The following is a 24,229-nucleotide window of genomic DNA, read 5'->3' as shown; positions in this document are numbered from 1 at the left end:
AATTTGTACAGAAACTAGAGGGCAGTTATAAGAGTCAAGGAGCACGAAAGGGAAGCAGCAGTTGAGAAGGGAGTGAAACAGGGTTGTAGCTTTTCCACAATGTTGTTCAATCTGTATATTGAGCAAGCGGTATGGAAACAAAAGAAAAATTTGGAATAGGAATTAAAATCCATGGAGAAGAAATGAAATCTTTGATGTTTGCCAACGACATTGTAATTCTGTCAGAGACAGCAAAGGACCTGGAAGAGCAGTTGAACAGAATGGACAGTGTCTTGAAAGGAGGATATAAGATGAACATCTACAAAAGCAAAACGAGGATAATGGAATGTAGTTGAGATCTGAGGGAATTAGATTAGGAAATGAGACACTTAAAGTAAGCCAGGTAACTGCTGATGATCAAAGTAGAGAAGATATAAGAAGAGAAATTTGTTAACATCAAGTATGGATTTAAGAGTCAGGAAGTCTTTTCTGAAAGTATTTGTACGGAGTGTAGCCATGTATGGAAGTGAAACATGGACGATAAATAGTTTAGACAAGAAGAGAATAGGAGCTTCTGAAATGTGGTGCTACAGAAGAAAGCTGAAGATTAGGTGGGTAGATCACATAACTAATGAGTAGGTACTGAATAGAATTGGGCAGAAGAAGAATTTGTGGCACAACTTGACTAGAAGAAGCAATTGGTTGAGAGGACAGATTCTGAGGCATCAGTTTAGTAATTGAGGGAAGCGCAGAGCATAAAAATCGTAGAGGGAGACCAAGAGATGAATACACAAAGAAGATTCAGTATGATGTAGGTTGCAGTTGTTACTTGGAGATGAAGAGGCTTGTACAGGATAGAGTGGCATGGAGAGCTGTATCAAACCAGTCTCTGGACTGAAAACCAAAACAACAACAACATTGTCTGCAAATAAAACAAATGAGGCATTTATAATGATGGGTAAGTCAGCAGTGTAGAACAACAAAATGCATTTTAGAATAGAGCCTTGAGTGACACTTTGTGTATTGTTATCCATTTTGAAGAATAGTTGTTTACATTTGAAGAAATATTTACTCTCTGTTTCATATTCTATAGATATAAAGTGAACAAGTGTAGAGAGCTACCCCTGATCGCATAACTGTCAGTTTTATAGATAAGCGGAGCATGATTTATTGAACAGAGGTGTTTTTGAGGACACAAAAGAGCTTTACTCTTCCTGTCTGATGATGCTTATATTGTCAACAGACATATTAATTGTATTTACAGTACTTCTTCCATGGTGGAAACCAAATTGATTTCTCAAAATAATCACATACTCTTCATAAAATTTTGAATCTGGATGGCAAAAGCTTTTTTAGATTCTTTTGACAGGGCTGGAATAAGAGAGATGGGATGATAATTTCTCATATCCTCTCTTGATGCTTTTTTGAAAGCAGTTTTACTTCTGCAGCGCCTTTCAGAAATGTCCATGTCCAAAAGATTGGTTTATTTTTATAGATACTGAATGTCCAGTTATTTTACTCACAAATTTCATGACAGGGAACTTTGATCCCAGTTCAGATTTCACAACTGACCACACTGCCATTGATTTTTCTCATGCCCTAAAATTTATCTATTATTTGTCATTTGACAACTTACGTAACTATAATTTTATATTATCTAACATATTCATCCAAGTCAGTTTTTCCATTAGTCTTATTTCCTTATGTAACTCTCTTTTCTAAGTGCTAGTGGTTTTTATACTGTTAGTGACTCATTTTATTTTTTTGTTGCTTTGTTAAAAAAAATGTTTTAGGTGGAAATTCTTCATTGAAAACACTTACTACACTACTTAAAAAGGCTCCAGAATTTGCAATGCTTGAAATATTTTGGTTGAAGTGCCATTCTATCTCTTTCAGCATGTCATTAAATAAAATAAAGTTTTCATGATGAAAGTTTCTGTTTAAAAAACCTTTTTACATGGTTGATCCCTGCTTTCTGTGGACAGCTCAGTGAATAAACCTAAATGATCGGAAATTCCCAAATCCATACAAAATTTACATGCATCTTCAAACTGTTGCCAGTATATGTAGCTGACTGAGCATTTTATCTTGTATGTCCAAATAAATTTAATTTGAAACAGTATTTTTTATTAAGTCAATGAATTTTTGAGTGCATTGATGTTGAGATCAGCAGCAATTTACTAAGGTGTTCTAGCAAACTCTGAAATATTCATAAGAAATTGTCAGTGAGTTTGACTAATACAACAGAAATATGACTGCAAGAAAGAAACTGATATTTCTTTGGCATTGATGCCATACATTTACTTTCAGGTCAAAATCCAGGTCTTCCATATCTTCAGATACCCATCAATCTAACAGCAACAGTGCTGTGAGGTATATTCCATCATCCACAAGTGATACAAGTGAACATGGTCAAGTCAGTTTCAACCCAAGTGGTATGCAACAAAAGTATCTTTATTTATAATTTATCTTAGTATAAGTATTGTACCTATACTCACAGTACTTAAAGACTTGGTAGCACCAACAATGAAATAAGTAAGGTGACAATGTACTTGTGCTTTTAGAAATACAGAATTCCTCCTTGGAAACCTAGTAAGATAAAAGACCAATAGAAGTAAAACTGTAAATGACAATTAATGTCACTTAAAATTTGATATCAAAACTAGTAGTTATGCACAAGTTAATGGTGAATGCAAGCAATGTAACTGGACTTCTAACATACTAGTGCTTCAAGCTAACATACTAGTGCTTCAAAATACTTTCCCATGTATTTATATTCTGTGGCCTCTAAATTTGCACCTTATCTTCTGAAAATAATTACTTATTCATTACTTTGTAACTGTGTAGAAAAGTTTTGTATGTCTTTAGTCCTTTGTGTAGCTTATTGTTTTCAGCTACTACTGTGATTTCTGTTTCTAATAATCTTTTTCTAAATTGTTATTAGATTACAACACTATCATTTTTACCAGTTATTTTAAAGATTCATGATAATGAATCAATTTATAATAAGGGGCACTATGTTTTAAATACAAAGGCAATGAGGAGCAAAGAGGCTCAAGTCTAGGTGACATTAGATCTATTCAGGGACAATGCTTTCCATAGTTTGGAAGTATCATTGGACTTCACAAGTTCATCCAGATATGTTCTTCAGTTAAACTGTATTACGAGTTTTTTTTATTGACAATGATGCTACAAGCATTAAAGTGGTGGTACAAGTATTGTCTTTTTGGGAATATAATATTAAACAAGAAATACCATAAATGCAAAGCACTTTTAAAGGCAACAAAAGCTGAAGATTTATCCTTTTGGATAGAAAATTTAGCTATATTGGTTTTTATATGCCTCTTCCCTTGTTGTTTACATACTACCATAAAATCATAGAACCATCACAGCTTTGACAGCTACATCTTAATTTGTAATGTTAAAAAGTATGCTTCAACACATAGCTTACACTGGAAATGTGCTTTTCATTTATTGAATAAAATTCATCTTCACTGATTGCCATTCTGATGTTTCCCTCATCTACCTGGCACTGACATCAGGACCTGCTGAGTCCTTATCCTGTTACTTGCAAGTGTGGACCTAATGTTGTTGCCTACTTTACACTTGCAGTGTGACACATTTCACCCATATTTCAGTTTTAGGTGATTTATGTTACACCATTATTCTGAACACAGACACTGAGTATTATTTTTATTTAAAAAGACAAACTACAAGTTTTAAAAAAGCAATGCATTTCAGTAGTTACACAGAAGGTACCAAGACAAATAAAGGGAGACCATAGAAGTTACAAGAGGCTGTAGAAGTTAAATAATTTTAATTAGAAAGAGGAGGGTCTGAAGCCAAACAGTATCTGGATTACAGTTCTGAAGATGATGTATACCAATTTTCCATCACGGTATAGAGGAGACATTGAGTCTCAGGCAGGCACAAGGAGAAGGATACCAGTATTCAGTCTTGAAATTTCCTTTGCTTGATTTAGTCTTCCAGCATTGGGTGATATAAAAAGTGGACCACAACAACTGACAGTGGTCAGTTGCTTTCGAATATTCAAAACAGATAACATCATGCCTTGGCATGGGGTCAAATGGCAACAGAATTTTATTTCCATCAATTAGCCAGGGTGTGCATTGGACGTTCAAAAAAGTTTCTACTCCCCTTGAAGATGCTATCTACAGACAGGAACAAAACATTGAGTATGAACATGACATACATTTGGCTATGGCAAAATAGGCAGGAATATTTTAATAAGTGTGGCATTTCCAGTCCTGGAATTTTACATTTTATGTATGTCTGTGAGTTTTTCCTCTTGTCAGTTCTGGAGAAGCACATTGCCCAAAATCTCACCAATGTTTTCAGTTCTGTTTACATGTCTGTCAACCACTCAGTGCCCCAGCTATGCGGTGATGGTTACCTATACTTCTTTCATTACATGTTATAAGCCCCTACTGTACATGTATCTATACTCACCATTCTTACAGACTGTGTTGATACTAACAGAGACATAAATAAGTTAACCATTTTCATCATCCCCCAACAAGCAGGTTTCCGCCCAGGGAAAAGCACTACATCTCAGGTAATTAACCTCACGCAGCTGATTGAAGACGGCTATGAGAACCGGAAAATAACCGGTGTCGCCTTTATATACTTGACAGCCGCATATGACACCGTCAACTTACGTCTGTTAATGAAGAAGCTGTATGCCATTACCAGGGACTTTAAATTCACATCCACAGTTAGAAGTCTGTTAGAGAACCGTAGGTTCTCTGTGAAATTCCAAGGGATGCATAGCAGGAGGCGGGCCCAGAAAAATGGTCTTCCTCAGGGCAGCATACTGGCACCCTTACTTTTTAACATATACACCAACGATCAACCACTGCCAGCTGGTACGGAAAACTATATCTACGCCGATGACTGTGCTATGGCTGCACAGGGTGACTCCTTTGAGGATGTTGAGACAAAGCTCACGGATGCGCTAGACATGCTCTGTCAGTACTACGCCGACAACCAACTCAAGCCGAACCCTAGCAAAACACAAGTTTGCGCCTTCCATCTCCGTAACAAGCAGGCATCCCGTAAGCTGCGTGTCTTCTGGAAGGACACACTCCTCGAACACTGCGTTAACCCCAAATACCTAGGAGTAACCCTAGACAGGGCTCTGACATATAAACAGCACTGTATTAACTCCAAAATGAAGGTAGCGGCAGAAATAATATTCTTCGAAAATAATGAACTCCTCGTGGGGCGCAAAGCCAGAGGTAGTGAGGACAACAGCACTAGCAGTTTGCTTCCCAGCAGGCGAATATGCAAGCAGTGTCTGGTACAACTCTACCCACGCTAAACAGGTCGACATTGCTCTGAACGAGACCTGCAGGCTCGTCACTGGATGTCTGAAATCGACGCCAACAGACAAGCTCTACCATCTTGCTGGGATTGCACCTCCTGCAGTGTGAAGAGAAACGGCAGCCTATAGTGAAAGAGCGAGGGCTGAGATGGCAGAGAGCCACCCCCTCCACAAAACTCAGCCAGCCACCAAACGCTTGAAATCTAGACGCAGTTTTCTCAGAGCAACCGAAGATTTTAGCGACCAACCTGGATCTAGGATGGAGAGATGGAAGCGGTCAGGAGAAGGGCACTGGATGGAACCAAAGGAAGAATTGGCACCAGGTTACGATGAGGACTGGGTGGTCTGGAGATCACTAAACAGGCTACACACCAACACTGCACGGTCAAGAGATAACCTTCTGAAGTGGGGATATTCTACTACATCTAATCTCTGCGACTGTGGAGAGGTGCAGACGACCCAGCACATGTATAACTGCCCTGAATGTCCTTCACACTGCACTTTAGAGGATCTGATGTTGGCAACCCCAAATGCTGTCGACGTAGCCCGCTTATGGGCCAAATGCCTATAACGTTTTGTTTCTGTGCACACATATTTGTATATATATTTATATATATTTTCATATGCCTGTAATTAATTTTTTTTCTGTGTGCTATTCATTTTTTTATATTCCTGTATCCATGGTGCTTCTGACACGAATAAAAAAAAAAAAAAAAACAGTAGCAGCCATTTGATACCCACTGGAAAGTAGCCACCTACAGATCTCTTCAACCTTAATTCATTCAGTCTTCATTATTAGATGGATTGTGTACAAATTATTATCATCTTATTCAAACATAACTGATGGTTTCTACTATTTTCTTGTTGATGTGTTGATTATAAATAATTTTAGCCTTATTGTAACTGATTTTCACCCCTCACTTTTTCAGTTAGTTGTTGAAGTTTATGGGCACTAGGAGAAAAGAGTACTATATCATTAGTGAAACATAAGTTTTTCTTGAAATAACTGGATTAATAGATCCATCTCAAACCCAAAAACCAAATCTTTATTATTACTCTGATAAACAGTAAACTATGAAAACCAATAAATTACAAAGAATAAGCAACGATGATGAATTTCTCAGCTGTCTCAACTATCATCTCTGGATAACTGCCACTGTAATACATTGCCACAGAGCACCCCCCCCCCCCCCCCCCACACCCATTTTGAGGATGGGGCATGCAGGTACCATTGTGTGGCAACTGTCTGTCTGGAGAATGTGGCTGCTGTTTCTTCTCTTCTGACTGTGAAATCTTCTTCTGAAACCCTGGTGCACCTGTAACCTTTGGACATGTAGGATAAATGTGACATCCAGCTCAGGAGAACACTTGTCTGCACTGTCCTGTTGTTGATTGAGGTGTCTCACTATGTACCACAGCCAGTGCCCATGGCTTTGCTGTTTTAGAGGCTGTGGTTGATTGGCTGCTGAGGCGTCTGGAGTGTAGGGGTGCAGAGGTATGACTTTCCTTCCGGCCCGCTTTCCCTATCTGCCTGGACTGTGTGTTCAACTGCCTGCTCGTCCTCTTCCTTCTCACACATCTGTGAATTACTTTTCTCCTCATTAATAAGGAGCACTCTATTATCTGGTGTTAATGTGTCTTCACCTTGTCGCTTGTTTGTGGTTCCGAGTTTGTAGGCTGCTCTGTGTCCTCATCCTGTGCCACATATGCTGGCTTTAGGCTCTCTGTAGATACTGTCGTCGCCTTGCCTTCTTGCTCTATGAGAAAAGTATGTGTCTTATGGTTTAAGAGTCAGTATGGTCACACATATGGTGGGCACAATTATGGTTTGACTGCATCTACTCATAACCACACGTGAATATTGATGAAGTGCTCTGTGAATAAATACAGGTCTTATTCTGTGAAGCAGAGGAGCCTGTGGGCGAAGTTTTTGCATTGAACATCACAATTTTTGTGAGAAGTTGTTTAACATGCTTGCTGAAAGTATCATTGTATTTTGTTGCTCTATGAAGTCAGCGGGAATACAAATCTGGTGGACAGGAACCAGTTGACTTGGTGCTAGATTGATATCAGTTGTAACAGCTGTTCACAACCCAAGCAGCACTGTCAGCAAAGCTTCAGTCCATGTCTCCTGGTGACACATGAGTGCGACTTAAAGAGCTCTGTGGAGTCTTTTTACTGTACCATTGCTGGCAGGATGATAGCTTGTAGTCCACAAATAGGAAAGTCCACATAATCTTGTAAGCTCCAAAAAAAAGTTCACACTCAAACTGACATCCCCAGTTGGTTGTCAGGTGGGACTCTAAATCTGGTGATCCTTACTTTGAAAAAATTCCTAGCCACTGTATCTGGCTTCTGGCTAATGCGTAGATCAGTCAGTCATTGTAAGTAAATACATATATCCTTCTGACAAGAGTAATGGTCCCACGATGTCTACATGTATACGAGTAATTCTTGTTGCTGAAGTACTGATATTACCAATGGATGCATAAACATGCCATACAACCCTACATTGTTGACACTGTAAACATTCTCTTGCCCATTGTTGAAAATCTTTGTCTGTGTTTGGATAAGTAAAATGCTGAGCAACAAATTCCTGGATGTGGTAGGTCAAGAACCATGTGAAATATGGTCTTACTGAATTGTTCAGAAATGTAGGGGTGAATCTGACTGCATGCTGTGTTACACCAAAATGACATTTGCGTGGCTGGTACATAAATTTCTTTCAATTCATAACTCGAATTTTTGTCTTCCTTTAAGCTGTGCAATTCTTCATCCACTTTTAGCTGGCTGTGAAATTCCTTGAATCACTGTACATGCTCTTGATAGACAGTCTGCCACAATGTTGTCATAACCACTGATGTGATGTATGTCCATTGTAAATTGTTCTGTGAATTCCAAATGTCTGGTACAGTGTAGGGAACTCTCTTGGTGGGTCCTCTCAATGGCATTGACTGGTGAGCAGTAGTCTGTATAAATAGAGAGGGGTCTTGCCTCTATATCTGTACAGAAATATTTTACTGCTTTGTACTTTGCCAGTAACTCCCCATCGGTAGCTGACCACAGATTTAAGTTGGTGTCAGATTTCTTGAAAAGAATGCGAGTGGCTGCTATATCCCTGCCTGCTACCTGGTGCTGCATTGCTACACCAATGGTGTACCATTAGATCCACCTCTGCAATATGACTTGGTTGACATAAAAGAGTAGCCAATACCAAAGAATCATTGAGTTTAGAGAAATCTCCTGTCATCTGCTGTGACCATGTCACCTGATGTTTACCACTGGTATGTTTCCCTGGTAGCACTGCATTAAGGGGCTCTTGAATCTCAATGATATGCAGCAAGTGATGCCTGTAAAAATTTATCTATCCCGAGAAATGATGTAAGTCATGGTACGTTCCTTGTTGGTGAATATTTACTATTGCTTGTATGTGCTGTGGAAGGGGTCTTATACCTTCTGCTGTTACCTCATACCTCAGGAACTTGATCTTCCATTTTGCTAATGTACACTTATCAGGGTTTAAAAGAACATCAAATTTTTGTAAATGATTGAGTAATTGTCGTAAATGTCTCTTGTGTTCTTTCTCATCTCATGAAAACACCAAACATCATTGATATAGGCAAAACAATAATTTAATCCACATAAGTCCTCATCTATGAATCACTGCCATGTTTGCATAGCATTCTGTAACCCAAATGGCATAAATTAAAATTCAAATGGCCCGAAAGGTATTATAACAACTGTTTTTGGAATATCACAGGGAACCATCGGAATCTAGGTATACACATTATCACAATCTATGGCACTGAATACTGTTGCCCCCTGCAACATGCCCTTAAAGTTTTGAATGTTTGGTATTGTTTAACAGTCTGTCTCTGTCCTGGCATTTAATGTTCTGAAATCACCATGAGGTGTACAGGTTTTGTCTTTCTTACTCACCAGATGTAGTGGTGATGCCCACGGGCTGTCCGAACGATATACAATTCCTGTGTCAAACCATCTATCAAAGTATTGTTTGGCCACTGCGTACTTCTCTGGTGCTAGGCGGCAGTACTGGGTGTAGACCGACAGAGCAGGTATAGTTGAATGCTGACTCTGCTTCCGTTGCATTGTCAGAGTGATGAAATCCAGGTAGTCATGCAACATTTGTGGAAATGGGTTGTCATCCTTAGCCATGATTGTTGTTGTTTAAAATTCCACCAGTTTGATGGCAGGAATCTTGTGTGACAAATCACTAGTAATTAGCAGTTGATTTAATATATCAGTTAGTAACCTGAAATTTTCTGGGAAGTCTGTTCCCAGAATGGGATGGGCAACTGCAGCCACAATGAAATTCCATGTTCCCTAAATCTCTGGACTTAGTGTCACTGTCATTTGCTGCTTTCAGCGTAAACATTTGCCTGGGTTACATCATCCCAAAGCACTGGTGTGGCAGAATGCTAATATATGATCTGATAATGGCAAGATATTCTTTCCCATTCAGAGTGTCCTTGACAAAAATATGCCTATCCTTGGTATTGCTGAATTGTTGATTAGCACTTTGCACAACAGTCACATTGTGTTGCTCCTGTCTCTCATTTAGATTTGTGGGGTGATTACATTATGTAAAAAAAATTGTGGTTGATAATGACCCTTATCGGCAGCACTTGAAATTTGGGTACCTGCATGGTTGTACACACTTCTTAGCCCATAAACCAAACTTGCTGTGATACCAGCAGCACACTATCAAATTTTCCCTTCTTGAACATGACCTGTTGTCGTACTGTTGAGATAGCCACATCTTCCTTGGACACAGACTAGTGATGAGTTCTTCTTCCAATATCGTAAAGCAGCACTGTAGGTTTGTCAAGGCTCCACACAGTTTGTATTCTTCTTTTTTAATAGCTTCCACCTTCCTCTCTCCTGTGCTGTCCTCTTGAGGTTTATCCTCTGATTCCCCCTTAACTCTGGCACATTTCCTTGATGTTGTAGTCGCTGGCGCAAACTGGGACTTAGTGTCCACTTTTCCCACCAATTCTGATAGCAACAAGTTATTGTGGGCTGTCAGTATTAATCCAATATTTGTTGCAAGACAGTTAAGCCAAATAGTACATAATGGTTAATCCGAATGTAGACTATATCCAGTTTACAAAAATGTAGCTTAGTTTGTCACTGTTGTTGTCTACATTATACTGTTGGAAAATGTTGTCCACTCACGTAAATCACTCTTTTTGTAATGTAGTCCAAAATTTCAGCAAACAAAATGTTGTAGTCTTACTTCTGGTTGCTGTAGTGAATCACTCATTTGTGCCGAAGACTACTGTACACTTGTATCTTCCCATTGCTCTGCCATCATTGCGCTATACTGCTTTTTATTTGTGACTTGCAAGGTATTCTTTTTTTGTTCAGAGCCACCAATGTATCTGCTCATTATTCTCTGGAATAACTGGGTTAATAGATTCATGTCTGATCCAAAAACCAAATCTCTATTATTACTCTGATAAACACTGATCTATGACAACCACTAAATTAAAAGAATAAACAATAGTGGTGAATTTTTCCTCCATACCAATTATTGTCTCAGGGCTGCTGTCACTGTAATACATCGCCACATGTGTATTTCCATCAATATGAATTTCTTCCTCTGTTTCCTATTGTAGGAATCTGAAATTTCACATATAATTACAATCCAGCCTGGATTTTTCATAATTTCATTTTTTATATTCAGTGTCATCAGATTTTTTTAAAAAATCTCTGTATTTCAGTTCTTCTCATTTATTAATGACAATGCAGGTACAAGATATGTTAAATGCTTTGTTATTCCCTGAAGGGAGTGTGCCTCAGCCTATGTACAGACCATCATTCAGAATGGAGTGGTTCAGAAGGAAGTGACAACAATTTTCTCTTGCTATATGTATTGCTTCTACTAAACAAGAAGGAACAGACACACTTATATAATTTTCACATTAGGTCTGTCTGTATACAATTGAACGAAATGAATATTCTCATGTCATACAGGTTTCACCTTTATTTGTAGAATAGGCCTGAAATATCAACACCGTGCATTCAGCAATATTATGAGAAGGAAAGCTGTTACTCACCATATAGCGGAGATGCTGAGTCGCAGATAGACACAACAAAAAGATTTTCACACTTAAAGCTTTTGGCCATTGGCCTTTGTCCACAGTAGACATACAAGACACACACGCGTGTGCGCGCGCGCGCACACACACGCACACACACACACACACACACACACACACACACACACACACACACACACACACACACACACACACATGCAAACGCAGCTCACACACATGACTGCAGTCTCAGGCAACTGAAACCACACTGCAAGCAACAACACCAGTGCATGATGGGAATGGCGACTGGGTGGGGAAAGGAGGAGGCTGGGGTGGAGAGGGGGAGGAATAGTACGGTGGCGATGATGGACAGTGAAGTGCTGCAGGTTGGGCAGTGGGATGGTGAGAGGTGGGGTGGAGGGGCGAGGGGGAAGTAGTGGAAAAGGTGAAAAATAGAGAGAAATAAATAATAAAATAAATAAAAAAGACTGGGTGTGATGGTGGAATGATGGCTGTGTAGTGCTGGAATGGGAGCAAGGAAGGGACTGGATGGGTGAGGACAGTGACTAACAAAGGTTTGGGGCCAGGAGGGTTATGGGAATGTAGGATGTATTGCAGGGATAGTTACCCCCTTCACAATTCAGAAAAGCTGGTGTTGGTGGGAAGGATCCATATGGTGCAGGCTGTGAAGCAGTCATAGAAATGAAGGATATGATGTTTGGTAGCGTGTTCAGCAGCAGGGTGGTCCACTTGTTTCTTGGCCACAGTTTGTTGGTGCCATTCATGCGGACAGACAGCTTGTTGGTCGCCATGCCTACATAGAATGCAGCACAGTGGTTGCAGCTTACCTTGTAGACCACACGATTGGTTTCACAGGTAGCCCTGCCTTTGATGGGATAGGTGATGTTAGTGACTGGAGTAGGTGGTGGTGGGAGGATATATGGGACAGATCTTGCCTCTAGGTCTATTACAGGGGTATGAACCAAGAGGTAAGGGGTTGGGAGCAGGGATTTTGTAAAGATGGAAGAGTTTATGGTGTAGGTTCAGTGGATGGCGGAATACCACTGTGGGAGGGATAAGAAGAATAGCGGGTAGGACATTTCTCATTTCAGGGTATGACAATAGGTAATCGAAACCTTGGAGGAGAATGTAATTCAGTTCCTCCAGTCCTGGGTGATTCTGAGTTACGAGGACAATGCTCCTCTGTGGCTGGACGGTGGGGCTGTGGGAGATGGTGGGAGATTGGAAAGATAAGGCATAGGAGATTTGTTTTTGTACAAGGTTGGGAGGATAATTATGGTCAGTAAAGGCTTCAGTGAGACCCTCGGTATATTTCAAGAGGGACTACTCATCACTGCAGATGCAATGACCATGGGTGACTAGGCTGTACAGAAGGGACTTCTTGGTATGGAATGGGTGACAGCTGTCAAAGGGGAAGTATTGCTGTTGATTAGTAGGTTTGATATGGATGGAGGTACTGATGTAGCCATCTTTGAGGTGGACGTCAACATCTGAGAAGGTGGCTTGTTGGGTTGAGTAGGACCAGGTGAAGCAAATGAGGAAGAAGTTGTTGAGGTTCTGGAGGAATGTGGATAGGGTGCCCTCACCTTCGATTCAGATAGCAAAGATCTCATCAATGAATCTGAACCAGGCGAGGGGTTTAGGATTCTGGGTGTTTATGAAGGATTCCTCTAGATGGCCCATGGATAGTTAGGCATAGGATGGTGCCATGCGGGTGCCCATAGCTGTACCCTGAATTTGTTTGTAGGTAATGCCTTCAAAGGAGAAGTTATTGTGGGTGAGGATGTAGTTGGTCATGGTGACTAGGAAGGAAGTCGTTGGTTTGGAATCCATCAGGCGTTGGGAAAGGTAGTGTTCAATAGCAGTAAGGCCATGGGCATTAGGAATGTTAGTGTACAGGGAGATGGCTCAATAGTGACGAGGAGGGCACCATGTGGTAAAGGGTGCAGGAAACGGTTGGTATCTTTTATATAGGAGGGTAGGTTCCAGATAATATGTTGAAGGTGTTGGTCTATGAGAGTGGGGATTCTCTCAGTGAGGGCACAGTAACCAGCCACAATGGGGTGTCCTGGGTGGGGAGGTTTCTGGAATTTAGGAAGCATGTAGAAGGTAGGAGTGCGGGGAGTGGTAGGGATGAGTAGAGAGATGGGCTCTGGGGAGAGTTTCTGGAATGAGCCTAAGGATTTAAGTAGTGACTGGAGACGCTGCTGGATTACTGGAATGGGGTCACTGTGGTAAGGTTTGTAGGTGGAAGTATCTGACAGCTGGTGCAGTCCTTCCACCAGGTGATCCTTGCAGTTCAGAACAACAGTGGTGGATCCTTTGTCCGCAGGTAGGATTATAATGTTGGGATCAGTTTTTAGATGGTGGACTGCAGTTCTTTCCGCAGATGTAAGGTTAGTTTGCATGTTGAGGGATTTGGGGAACGATTGTGAGGCAAGGTTTGAGGTTAAGAAACTCTGGAAAGTTAACAGGGGGTGGTTTGGGGGCAGTGAGGGTGGATCACGGTTGGATGGAGGAGTGAACTGAGTTAGGCAAGGTTCAATATTGGTCTCTGGTTGAGTCTGATTGGTAGGGTTGGTGGAGAAAAAGTGTTTCCACTGTAGGGACTGGGAGAAGGAGACAAGCTCTTTAACAAGTCCTGCATGATTGAATTTTGGAGTGGGGCAAAAGGTGTGACCTTTGGAAAGGACTGATATTTCTGTGGGGCTAAGGCTTCTGGAGGAAAGTTTCATGACTGCACTGCGGGTCTGTTTAGGTTCTGGATTCTGTGTGATGGTGGGAGGGACTTTTGGATGGTGGGGTAAGTATAATAGGTCTGCAAGACAGGGTTTGTCAGCTATAAGGGGGCATGGGGGAGGTTTTGTATGTTGTTGTAGAGGTGGTGGACAGTGGCACTCCAAGGCGGGAGAAGGAAGTGAGCAGGATGGAGAACTTTTTGAGGTGGTATCGTGCATGTTACTCAAGTTCCTGCAGGGCAAGAGTTTCAATTTGTGTTATGGGTTCCAGGAATTTGGGGTTGCATAGCAGGAGAATTTTGTGGATGGAAAGAAGTTACTAAGGTACTGCAAGGAAGTTTGGTGTTGGTTGATATGGTTTTGCAGTGCTATGTTGGTGAAGGCTAACGATTAGCAGAATTTGAGCACGTGGAGGTCATTGTGGAAGGAGGGGTGGCAACCAGAGATGGGTAATTTGATGATAAGGCCATTACGGAGGACTCCACGAGCCAAGCAACAATGCAGGAACAGAATGTGGGACTGGGATAAGGAGACTGTGCTGATGCAGATGGAAGGAACAAGGATTCATGAAGGTGGAAAAATGTGAAAAATTACTTGATTTCCATTGTTTCATTGTACATTCAGGTTCCGCAAAATTCTGACACTTTCTGATTTTCTACAACAAACCATTTTTTTCCTTTTTCATGCAGTGTTTTTATTGTGAGGTGGCACAAAGAAAACTCATTCCATTCAGTTCATTATATATGGACCTACATAAAAATTACTACACACTACTGATGACAACAGGACAAGACGGGACCCACTTCTGTGTTTCAGAGTTCATGTTGACATAGACAGATTCTATGGGGGAGAGGACATGGGATCTTCAGTCATTTTCAGATGTGCTTAAGTTTAAACTCAAAACAACTTGACAGTGTGATGCAGTGAAAACACAAAATGTAGGTCCATCTATAATGAACTGTAGTTGTGCCACACACAGTGTGTTTGTTAGGTAGCTTTGAAATCTTTCAGATCCAAGTTAATACTGATTAGTTTCATCTGACTTGTGCTGGATTTTTTCGAATATTTGCAAAGTATACAACAAAAGGAAAAACACCATGAAGACATTATTGGAATGGAAAATTGGTAGATGTGTGATGTACATGTACAGATGATTACAGTTTCAAAAAATTGGATGATTTATTCAAGAGAAAAAGCTCCACAAATTGTGCAAGACAATAACACATTGGGCCACCTTTGGCCCTCGTGCAAGCAGTTATTGGGCTTGACACTGATTGATGGAGTTGGATGTCTTCTCGTCAGAGATATCATGCAAAATTCTTTCTTGCTACTGCATTAGATAATTAAATTCCTGAGCCTGTTGGAGGGCCCAGCTCTTGGGGAGAGATCTGATGACCTTGCTGGTCAAAGTAGGGTTTGACAAGCATGAAGACAAGCATTAGAAACTCTCACTGTGTGCAGGAGGGCATTGTCTTGCTGAAGTGTAAGCCGCAAATGGCTTGACATGAAGGGTGAAAAAGGGGTGTGCTGTGCTGTAAGGATACTTTGGATGACAACTAAAAAGGGTCTTGTTATGAAAAGAAATGGCACCCCAGACCATCACTTCTGGTTGTCAGACAGTATGGTGGGCAGCAATCAGGTTGACATCTCATCACAGTCTGGTACACCTCCAGATACGTCTTTGCTGGTCATTGGGGCTCATTTCAAAATGAGACTCGTCTCTGAAGACAATTCTACTCCAGTCACTGAGATCTTAAACCAAACATGCCTGACACCCACAGCACAGAGGTTTGGTGGTGCATAGAGGTCAGTGATAGTGCATTGGCCACTGTGAGCACATCCTTGTCGTTGAAGCACCAGTTGCCCGCCAGATCAATTATTATGATGAATCTGGGGCTCTGAGTGCTTCTCTGTCAATTGTTCTGTCCTCACATTCTGTCATCTGTCTAGGTCAATGTCTTCCTTCTTGTGCTGTGCTTAACAATGATTCACCTATTCCCAGTGCTTTTTTTTCTAAAAGAAAGTTTGAGGGTGCTCCGACATTGGATATAATGCCGCAAAAATTACTTATAACTGAAGCATGGGATACCACCCGTCTGCTTTTAGCCATGATGTCATCAACATGTAGAACTAAAAAAATAATGGTATCGGACTCTTCAGTTGACTTTACAGCTCAAATGAAGCAGGCGATACGAAGAAACACCCAAACATATAAGAGAAGGTGGCATCGAACACTTCAGTTTACATCGCCTCAAATGAACATGCAATTCCCACCAACCCATGAACAATAAAAGAAAATGGTATCGTACACTTCAATTGACCTATAATACACCTCAAATGAAACAAGTGAGCCCAATCAACCCTCCAACATACAAAACAATACAAGGAAGTATTACCGAACACATATTTTAACCTATAAAATACCACTAAGACACACAATACAACAAAAACCATCCTCACATATCATCAACAACAATAGAAACTACACTACAAAAATCTTTTGTAACCTTGTTTGGCTCCCAAAATGGCATAGATGGTGAGTGGTATCCTGTGCTTCAACTGACCCAATTTTTAATACATCTGACAATTTATTTAACCATAAAACTACAGTGTAACTTACATTAATAGCATTACAACAGTTTCCAAACTGACTTCAGTTCATGGCTGCTGTAGTCTTCACACCTTCTTATTTTACTCTTGCTATCAGTAGCAAGATGTCTGTCTTTCCTGAACCAAGAGCGTACATAGTCCATGGGCTGGAACAACATCAGTGGAGGACCAATCAACTTTATGAACATCAGATTGCTGACTGTGGAAAGATGAAATGAAGCTCTTGTTGGCGAGACGATCAGATTCATTTGGGAAAACCCATGTTCACATTCACTCGTTGATATAGGAACACTTTTCAGTACATTCTGAAGAGGAAGGAGGGATGCTGGAATTTTCTTCTCCATCAAATACTCCCAAATATTCTACATATTTTTCTCTCTGGAAGAGCAAAACGACTACATGAAGTTTTGGTATTTGTTTCACTATATGTTATTCTTGGATTCTCAGGCCAATTTGATGAGTCCAAAGCTTTCACACATTCAGAGAGAGCAATATGATATTGTAAAAAAATTAGTTTGTCTACAAAAAAGTTTAGGGGTACACATCCCCCAGTGTTCCCGCAGAAAAATATCACTGTCTATTCCTGGTAACATTGTTGAATAGTGAAATCACACTTATTCAAATGTTGAGTGTTTCAGCTATTACTCCAACTGTTTCTAAGATCCCAACTACTCATCTATTCTCAAACACTGACATCTGTTATATATAGATCTGTTTATATATAGATCACATGCCTGTCTGTGATGCAGAGTTACTGTCCAACAGAGAAAGGGAATGAGATTCACAAGGATTTTATGCCGAGATATCAACATGTTCCCTGTTTACTATCCTCACCAGCTGCACAGTGCAACTGCACTGCAGCACCACTCATTTATGCAAGGCCACCAAGATTTACAGTTTTGCATTTTCTGTTGATACCTGTATGAACAGCAGTTTGTGACCCTATTTGTGTAACTCCTTCTTGGTGTGTCTTTTTTTTTAAAAGTTATTTTCTTACCTTAAAAGCAATATTAAAATATGAATTTATAATCAGAACAAATGACTAATATTTCATTTCAGGGAATATGGCTTGCTGGTCATTTACAAATTGACTTTCATTAAAATCTGCATGTGACAAAGTAACACACTCTGCTGGTGATGTCCGGTTGAAAGAGACTAAACGCACAGGTCATCAATCTCTTATTCACCCACTAGGACCAAATCTGTGTACTCAGTTTGTCTGTGTCTAGAGTTAATCCTACATGCAACTGTAAGAACATTTTCCAAATGTTTGCATAAACTGTCTGAAAGTAGCCAGCACCCTGGTTTTCACCTAGTGGGATATGGAAAACCACCTAAAAACCACATCTTGGTCAAGTGGTTCTCCAGACCTTAATGTTAGTCCATGTAGTGGATTCAGTCTGGGTTCAGGTATGTGAAAACTCGGACTTGATAGATGACTGTTGAAGCAAAGCAGTCAACAGTGTGCAACAGTTGGAAATCAGCCACACACCAGTTACATCAGTCTTACTCAGACATACCGGTCCCAATAAACGTTTATTCGTTACTTCAGTAGTCTGCCAAATTATTATAAAACCCCTCTAGCAGTTTGAATGCATCATTGTGTATTATAGTCACCTAGCACTCACATATGCAGTTGTTAACTAACCTCCATGACCACTTGTGCATTATCAGATCATTAATCACAACAGACCAGTTAATGCTCTTATCACAGGCTTTTTGATTGTACAAAGGATCAGTGAAGAATTGCTAGATAGAAACTTCTGAGTTTTCATGACACATTGAAAGAAATGCTAACCACATCGTAAAGCCAATGCAACATCATAAATTGAGAGGAAGGCTAGTGAGACCATAATACTGATGCACTCTCAGTTATATGCTGATGTTGTCACAACTGATTAGTCTGTTACAGTTATTGTGTATCAGCTAAACAGGGCTCTTGACTGGAGTTGTGTAGCATCAACAATGCTACTGTGAGCATAGCATGCCAAGGTTTGATGTTGTTCACATGTCTTGTCATACATTTCTGGCCTTGAGATTCTAGAATACCATGAGCAGGGTTGTCGGAAACCATGGTGTCACATATTAGTTTCTGGAAAGTTGGTATTCTGGCATAGGTGGAAGACTGTTAGGACTAGAGGACCAAGAAAACTTGAAACAATTCTACAGGGCTTGGCATAAGCCTAAGATTTCTTTTGAAAGTAAACAATGGATATTCCATGGAAATCATTCAGTTATGTGAAGTAAAGCGCTCACATAGACTTAGAAGATTTTGAGGAAGAGTCACAGAAACTGATCAGTAATCGTAAATGATACCATAAGATTATAATGGGAGATTTTAAAATAGAAATAGTGCAATAACTGAGGAATTGTTCTTCTGTATGAAATTTTTGACCCAACATTGGAAATGGCAGAGGCCATACACTGTTTTAAAAGGAAAACTCTTTCGAGTAAACTATATCTTTACATAGTGACAGGATGGCTGGTCAGTATTTATCTTCTAGACTTGAAATTGTAGTACTGTTAAAACACACTTGAAAGTTAAAAAACCTATTTCTAATGAAGTTGACTCTCTCCTCTACTGTTGTATAATACAATTTAAAATAAACATCTCTAGGTATGTACAGCTATAAAAAGGCAAGAAGGAAAGTCACTCAGTACCTGCTTGTTGCTGCTCTTTGTTGGATTTGGTGCTTGTTGAAAATCAAGGCTTGCTGGAAACAGTTGTTTCAGGAAGGAATATGATCAGGGCTGATTTTGAAATTTGAACACTGCTGCTATAATCATTCATTTTCCTTTCATCTCTACATGTATATTTCCATACGATTCCACAGATCAATCTCCATACTATTACAAACATCAATCAGCTCACTTCCAGACAAAACCATGCTTTTTCACAGTGCAACTGTTCACATAAAAACTCATCAATCAACTGCTTGTCATACACATCTCAGTAAGAACAAAGATACAAGAAGTCACAGTTCAGCGATCTTGAAGTACATTATCTTTTTATGCAAACAGTTTCATATATAATTAAATACTTATTTTATGGATATTGTCAGATTATTAATAAAAATACATTATAGAAAGATGGTGATAATTTCAAACATGATTATTATTCTGAATTAAATTGGAAGTATGAAAAATAATTACATTGTCTGAAAATAAGGCTTATGATAATATTCATGTGTTATTTCTTTTTATGAGAAAAATAAGAATAAGTCGAGTTATCATAAGCACAATAACTATGAAATTATGTGTGTCTGTCATCTAATTTTGACGAATGCCTTACTGGCCAAAAGCTTTATTTCTGACAGTCTTGTTGTTGTGCCTATCTGCAACTCAACATCTCCACTATATTGTGAGAGCTACTTTCCTTTGCATAATATTGTTAAATTATGACATTAATACCATTGGATTGTGTCATGAATTTAAACTGAGTTTTTGTATTCTACAATACATGTTGGAGACAGGAGCTTTGTCCAGTTACATTACACTGGCTCTCAGAATTATTAGTTCCTTCCTGAGGGAGAAAGCAAGGATAGGTTGCAGAAGGTTAGAAAGGAGGGACAAATGACCCAGACACAAGGTGAGAGGGACCCACCTGACAGGTAAAGGCAGTGGCACAGAAATGTCAGCCAAGGAAAGAAAACAAAAGAAAAAGCTATGACAAAATACAGAAAAAATATAAGAACACCAAATAAATATGAAAATGTTGACCTGACAAAGACAGAAGAGAGAAACAAACAAAGATCTTGCAAGTATGAAGAAAGCAAAAGAAAAGAGAAGGTCAGAGAGATCAAGGCAGCTGCTAAAGATAACTATCACTCTCCTCTCCATAATGTACAATATTTCACTAAAATTATCACCATGCCCTTAGATAACTATTGCTTCTAATCAGCAAAGAAACAGTATAGCTTGTGATGTAGATATAAGACAACTGATGATATGTATGAGTGAGTTAAGTCACAGAATAGAGCAATAAGTAACAACTAGCATTTTCCCATGGAGTAATAGATTTTGACAAAATTTTCAAGTGACTTTGATTAAATGTGTTCTTACAACTCTTGAGAAACAAAAAACTGATTAAACCTATATAAAAATACTGAAGAACATGTATGTCAATGCAACAGATTCAGTTAGACTTCATCAGAATAGTGACAAATGCAGAATTGTAAAAAGAATCAGGTATGGTAATTTCCCTATTGCCAAAACTATTCTCAGTGTTCGCAATGAAAGTTTTCAGGTCCTTGAATTGGAAAAATGAATGAATATGTGTCAATGGAGCATCTCTGAACCACCTTACTTATGCTGCGGAAATTAGAGTAGACTACATAAAAGAATAGAAAACTAATTATATTTGGGGATTTCAGCAATGACTTTGCAAGTGAGTCCAGTCAAAAAACTGCTTTACTGAACCTTTTAGCAACTTTCAATTTAAATGCTAATACAGAAACACCAACACACATCACAAAAACCTCATCCACAATCCTTCATCAAACATTTACAGATGTGCCCTTGCAATATTCAACTCAAACCCACAATACAGGCTTTGGGGAGCCCACAGCCCAAGAAATTAGTATAAGATTAGGAAAACAGTTTGGTTCAAGTGAATGTCTAAAAACTACATCTAGGAAGTATAATGACCAGAATATACTACATTTCCTTAACTACCTGGGTAAAGAAACTTGGGAAGACATCTATGAATGTAAAAGTACAAATGATAAATTCAACAAAATCCTAAATAGTTTTAGCTATTATTTTGAACTTTGCTTTCCTTTCCATAAAAAGACAGTCCCAAAAAAGGATCTGAAAATAAAATGGGTCACAACAGGGATACAAATATCTGCAAAGAAAAAGAGATTACTTCATGTAATATGTAGACAGCACACCACATCCCCAGAATTTGATCCCTATTTTAAGAATTACAAAAAGATTTTAACTAAAGTCATAAAAGGAGCAAAAAGAATTGCAAATAATTCCTTCATAGCAAATGCACCAAATAAAATGAAAGCCACATGGGACATTGTAAGGCATGAAACAGGAGTAAAATGGAGAGAATACCATAATATCAAACTGAAAGGAAACTCTTCTGTAATATCTGATCCCCAGCAGATAGCAAGTAAATTTAACTCATATCTCTCTGAGGCAGCTGAGATTCTGGTGAAGCAAAACTTTCAATATGCTGCCACTGCAAATCAGATTAAAACTATCCCTAGTGACAAATCTCTCTTCCTATACCCAACAGATGAACAGGAAATGCTAGAAACAACAGAGGAGCTAAAATCAAAATTTTCCTCTGGTACTGAAAACATACCAGACCATATCATTAAATAATAGGCACCCTTAGGTGTTAGGCCCATGCTAGACATATGCAATAGTTCACTTTCTCAGGGAATCTTTCCAGAAAGGTTAAAAATAGCTAAAGTGAAGCCATTGTACAAAAAGGGTGAAAGAACAGATATAACAAATTATAGGCCAGTCTCTCTACTATCTATTTTTTCCAAAATGATTGAAAAAATCTTTTATAAAAGACACGTAGATTTCATTGAAAAAAATAAACTTTTCTCAGCTACACAGCATGGTTTCCAAAAATGTAAATCCACCGAAACAGCTATTATCAATTTCCTAAATGAATCTTTAAATGCATTAGATAAAAAAGAACACATAGCAGCAATATTCCTAGATCTTTCAAAAGCATTTGACATCATTAACCATGGTCTATTGCTTAGAAAGTTAGATAATGTTGGTGTCAGAGGCCCAGCGTATGAGTGGGTAAAGTCATATCTAAAAAACAGACACCAAATAGTTCAAGTCTTGTACAAAGAAGGAAGAAATTTAATTTCCTATTAATCAGAAAAACAGTGTTAAATATGGTGTGTTGCAGGGTTCCATAATGGGACCAATCTTGTTCTTGCTGTTTGTAAATGACTGGGAACCATCCAATATGCTGAAGATACAAATATACTTATCAAAGGAAAGACCCCAGAAGAGCTCCAAAATGAAATAAAAAATATCATTTCAGGTGTATCTGAATGGTTTACAATGAACAACTTAATATAAACACACATAAAACAAACAATATGCATCTACACACAGTGCAGAATAAATAACCTTTAACTGCAACCATAGAACTGTTAGGCAAAAGACCTGAAATTGTAAATAGCACCAAATTTCTGGGAGTTTGGATCCAAGATGACATAAGATGGCAGAAACACACACAACACCTATGTAGTAAATTAAATACCTTTTTTTGTAGTATAAAAATTCTTGCTGGATGCATATCAATGCAAGTCATTAAAAATAAAAAATGCCCAGGCAGATCACTTCTAAGATATGGTTTAATTTGCTGGGGAAATTCACCACTCAGCAAAAGCTGTTTTATTGCACTAAAAAGAATTATAAGAGCCATGGAAGCCACAGCACCTTGATCTTCAAGCAAACCCTCATTTAAAAAACTTATATAGGCCATTACCCTGCCTATATATCCTAGAAACACTAATGTTTATAAGGAAAATCATAGATGAAAATAGCAAGATTGCCCCAAAAAACCAAAATACCCTTTTATACAACACATGAAATAATCAAGATTTACATAAGCAGTTTTCACATACAACACTAAAACAAAAAGGACCCTTGCAAGCAGGAAAAAAAACTGTATAACAAACTACCTAAAAAAAAATTAAGGCAATAACTGGCATGCATAAATTCAAACTGTAGTGAGTGACCACATGCTACAGAATTGCTACTATAGTGTTGATGAATTTTTATCTACAGTGTAAATAGGTGTAAAATCTAAATAGTTCATACAATTAAGGCCAAAATAAGAAATTTGTACATGTAGATTTATCTGTGTATTATATGTAGTCTATTACATATATGAATATAATAGAGGGAAACATTCCACGTGGGAAAAATATATCTAAAAACAAAGGTGATGTGACTTACCGAACGAAAGCGCTGGCAGGTCGATAGACACACAAACACACACACAAAATTCAAGCTTTCGCAACAAACTGTTGTCTCATCAGGAAAGAGGGAAGGAGCGGGAAAGACGAAAGGATGTGGGTTTTAAGGGAGAGGGTAAGGAGTCATTCCAATCCTGGGAGCGGAAAGACTTACCTTAGGGGGAAAAAAGGACGGGTATACACTCGCACACACACACATATCCATGCACACATATATAGACACAAGCAGACATCTCACAAGCAGACATATTTAAAGACCAATATATCAAATGATAATCTTTAAATATGTCTGCTTGTGAGATGTCTGCTTGTGTCTGTATATGTGTGGATGGATATGTGTGTGCGTGTGCGAGTGTATACCCGTCCTTTTTTCCCCCTAAGGTAAGTCTTTCCGCTCCCGGGATTGGAATGACTCCTTACCCTCTCCCTTAAAACCCACATCCTTTCATCTTTCCCTCTCCTTCCCTCTTTCCTGATGAGGCAACAGTTTGTTGTGAAAGCTTGAAT

The 24,229-nt window shown here is 39.1% G+C and overlaps 1 protein-coding gene across 2 annotated transcripts in view; it reads left to right on the top strand.

Annotated features, from left to right (window-relative positions):
* Window positions 1-24,229, top strand: part of LOC126199370 (mast/stem cell growth factor receptor kita-like) — a 277,142-nt gene that overhangs the window by 210,124 nt on the left and 42,789 nt on the right. For both annotated transcript variants that reach the window (XM_049936274.1, XM_049936273.1), the window contains exon 15: window positions 2,290-2,414. In XM_049936274.1, the coding sequence (XP_049792231.1) occupies window positions 2,290-2,414 (125 nt within the window). The remainder of the gene's footprint in view (window positions 1-2,289; window positions 2,415-24,229) is intronic.

This window comes from Schistocerca nitens, chromosome 8 (genome assembly GCF_023898315.1).
Source record: "Schistocerca nitens isolate TAMUIC-IGC-003100 chromosome 8, iqSchNite1.1, whole genome shotgun sequence".
NCBI lineage: Eukaryota > Metazoa > Arthropoda > Insecta > Orthoptera > Acrididae > Schistocerca > Schistocerca nitens.
The sequence above is the reverse complement of the archived record's forward strand: the minus strand, read 5'-3'. Positions and strand labels throughout refer to the sequence as shown.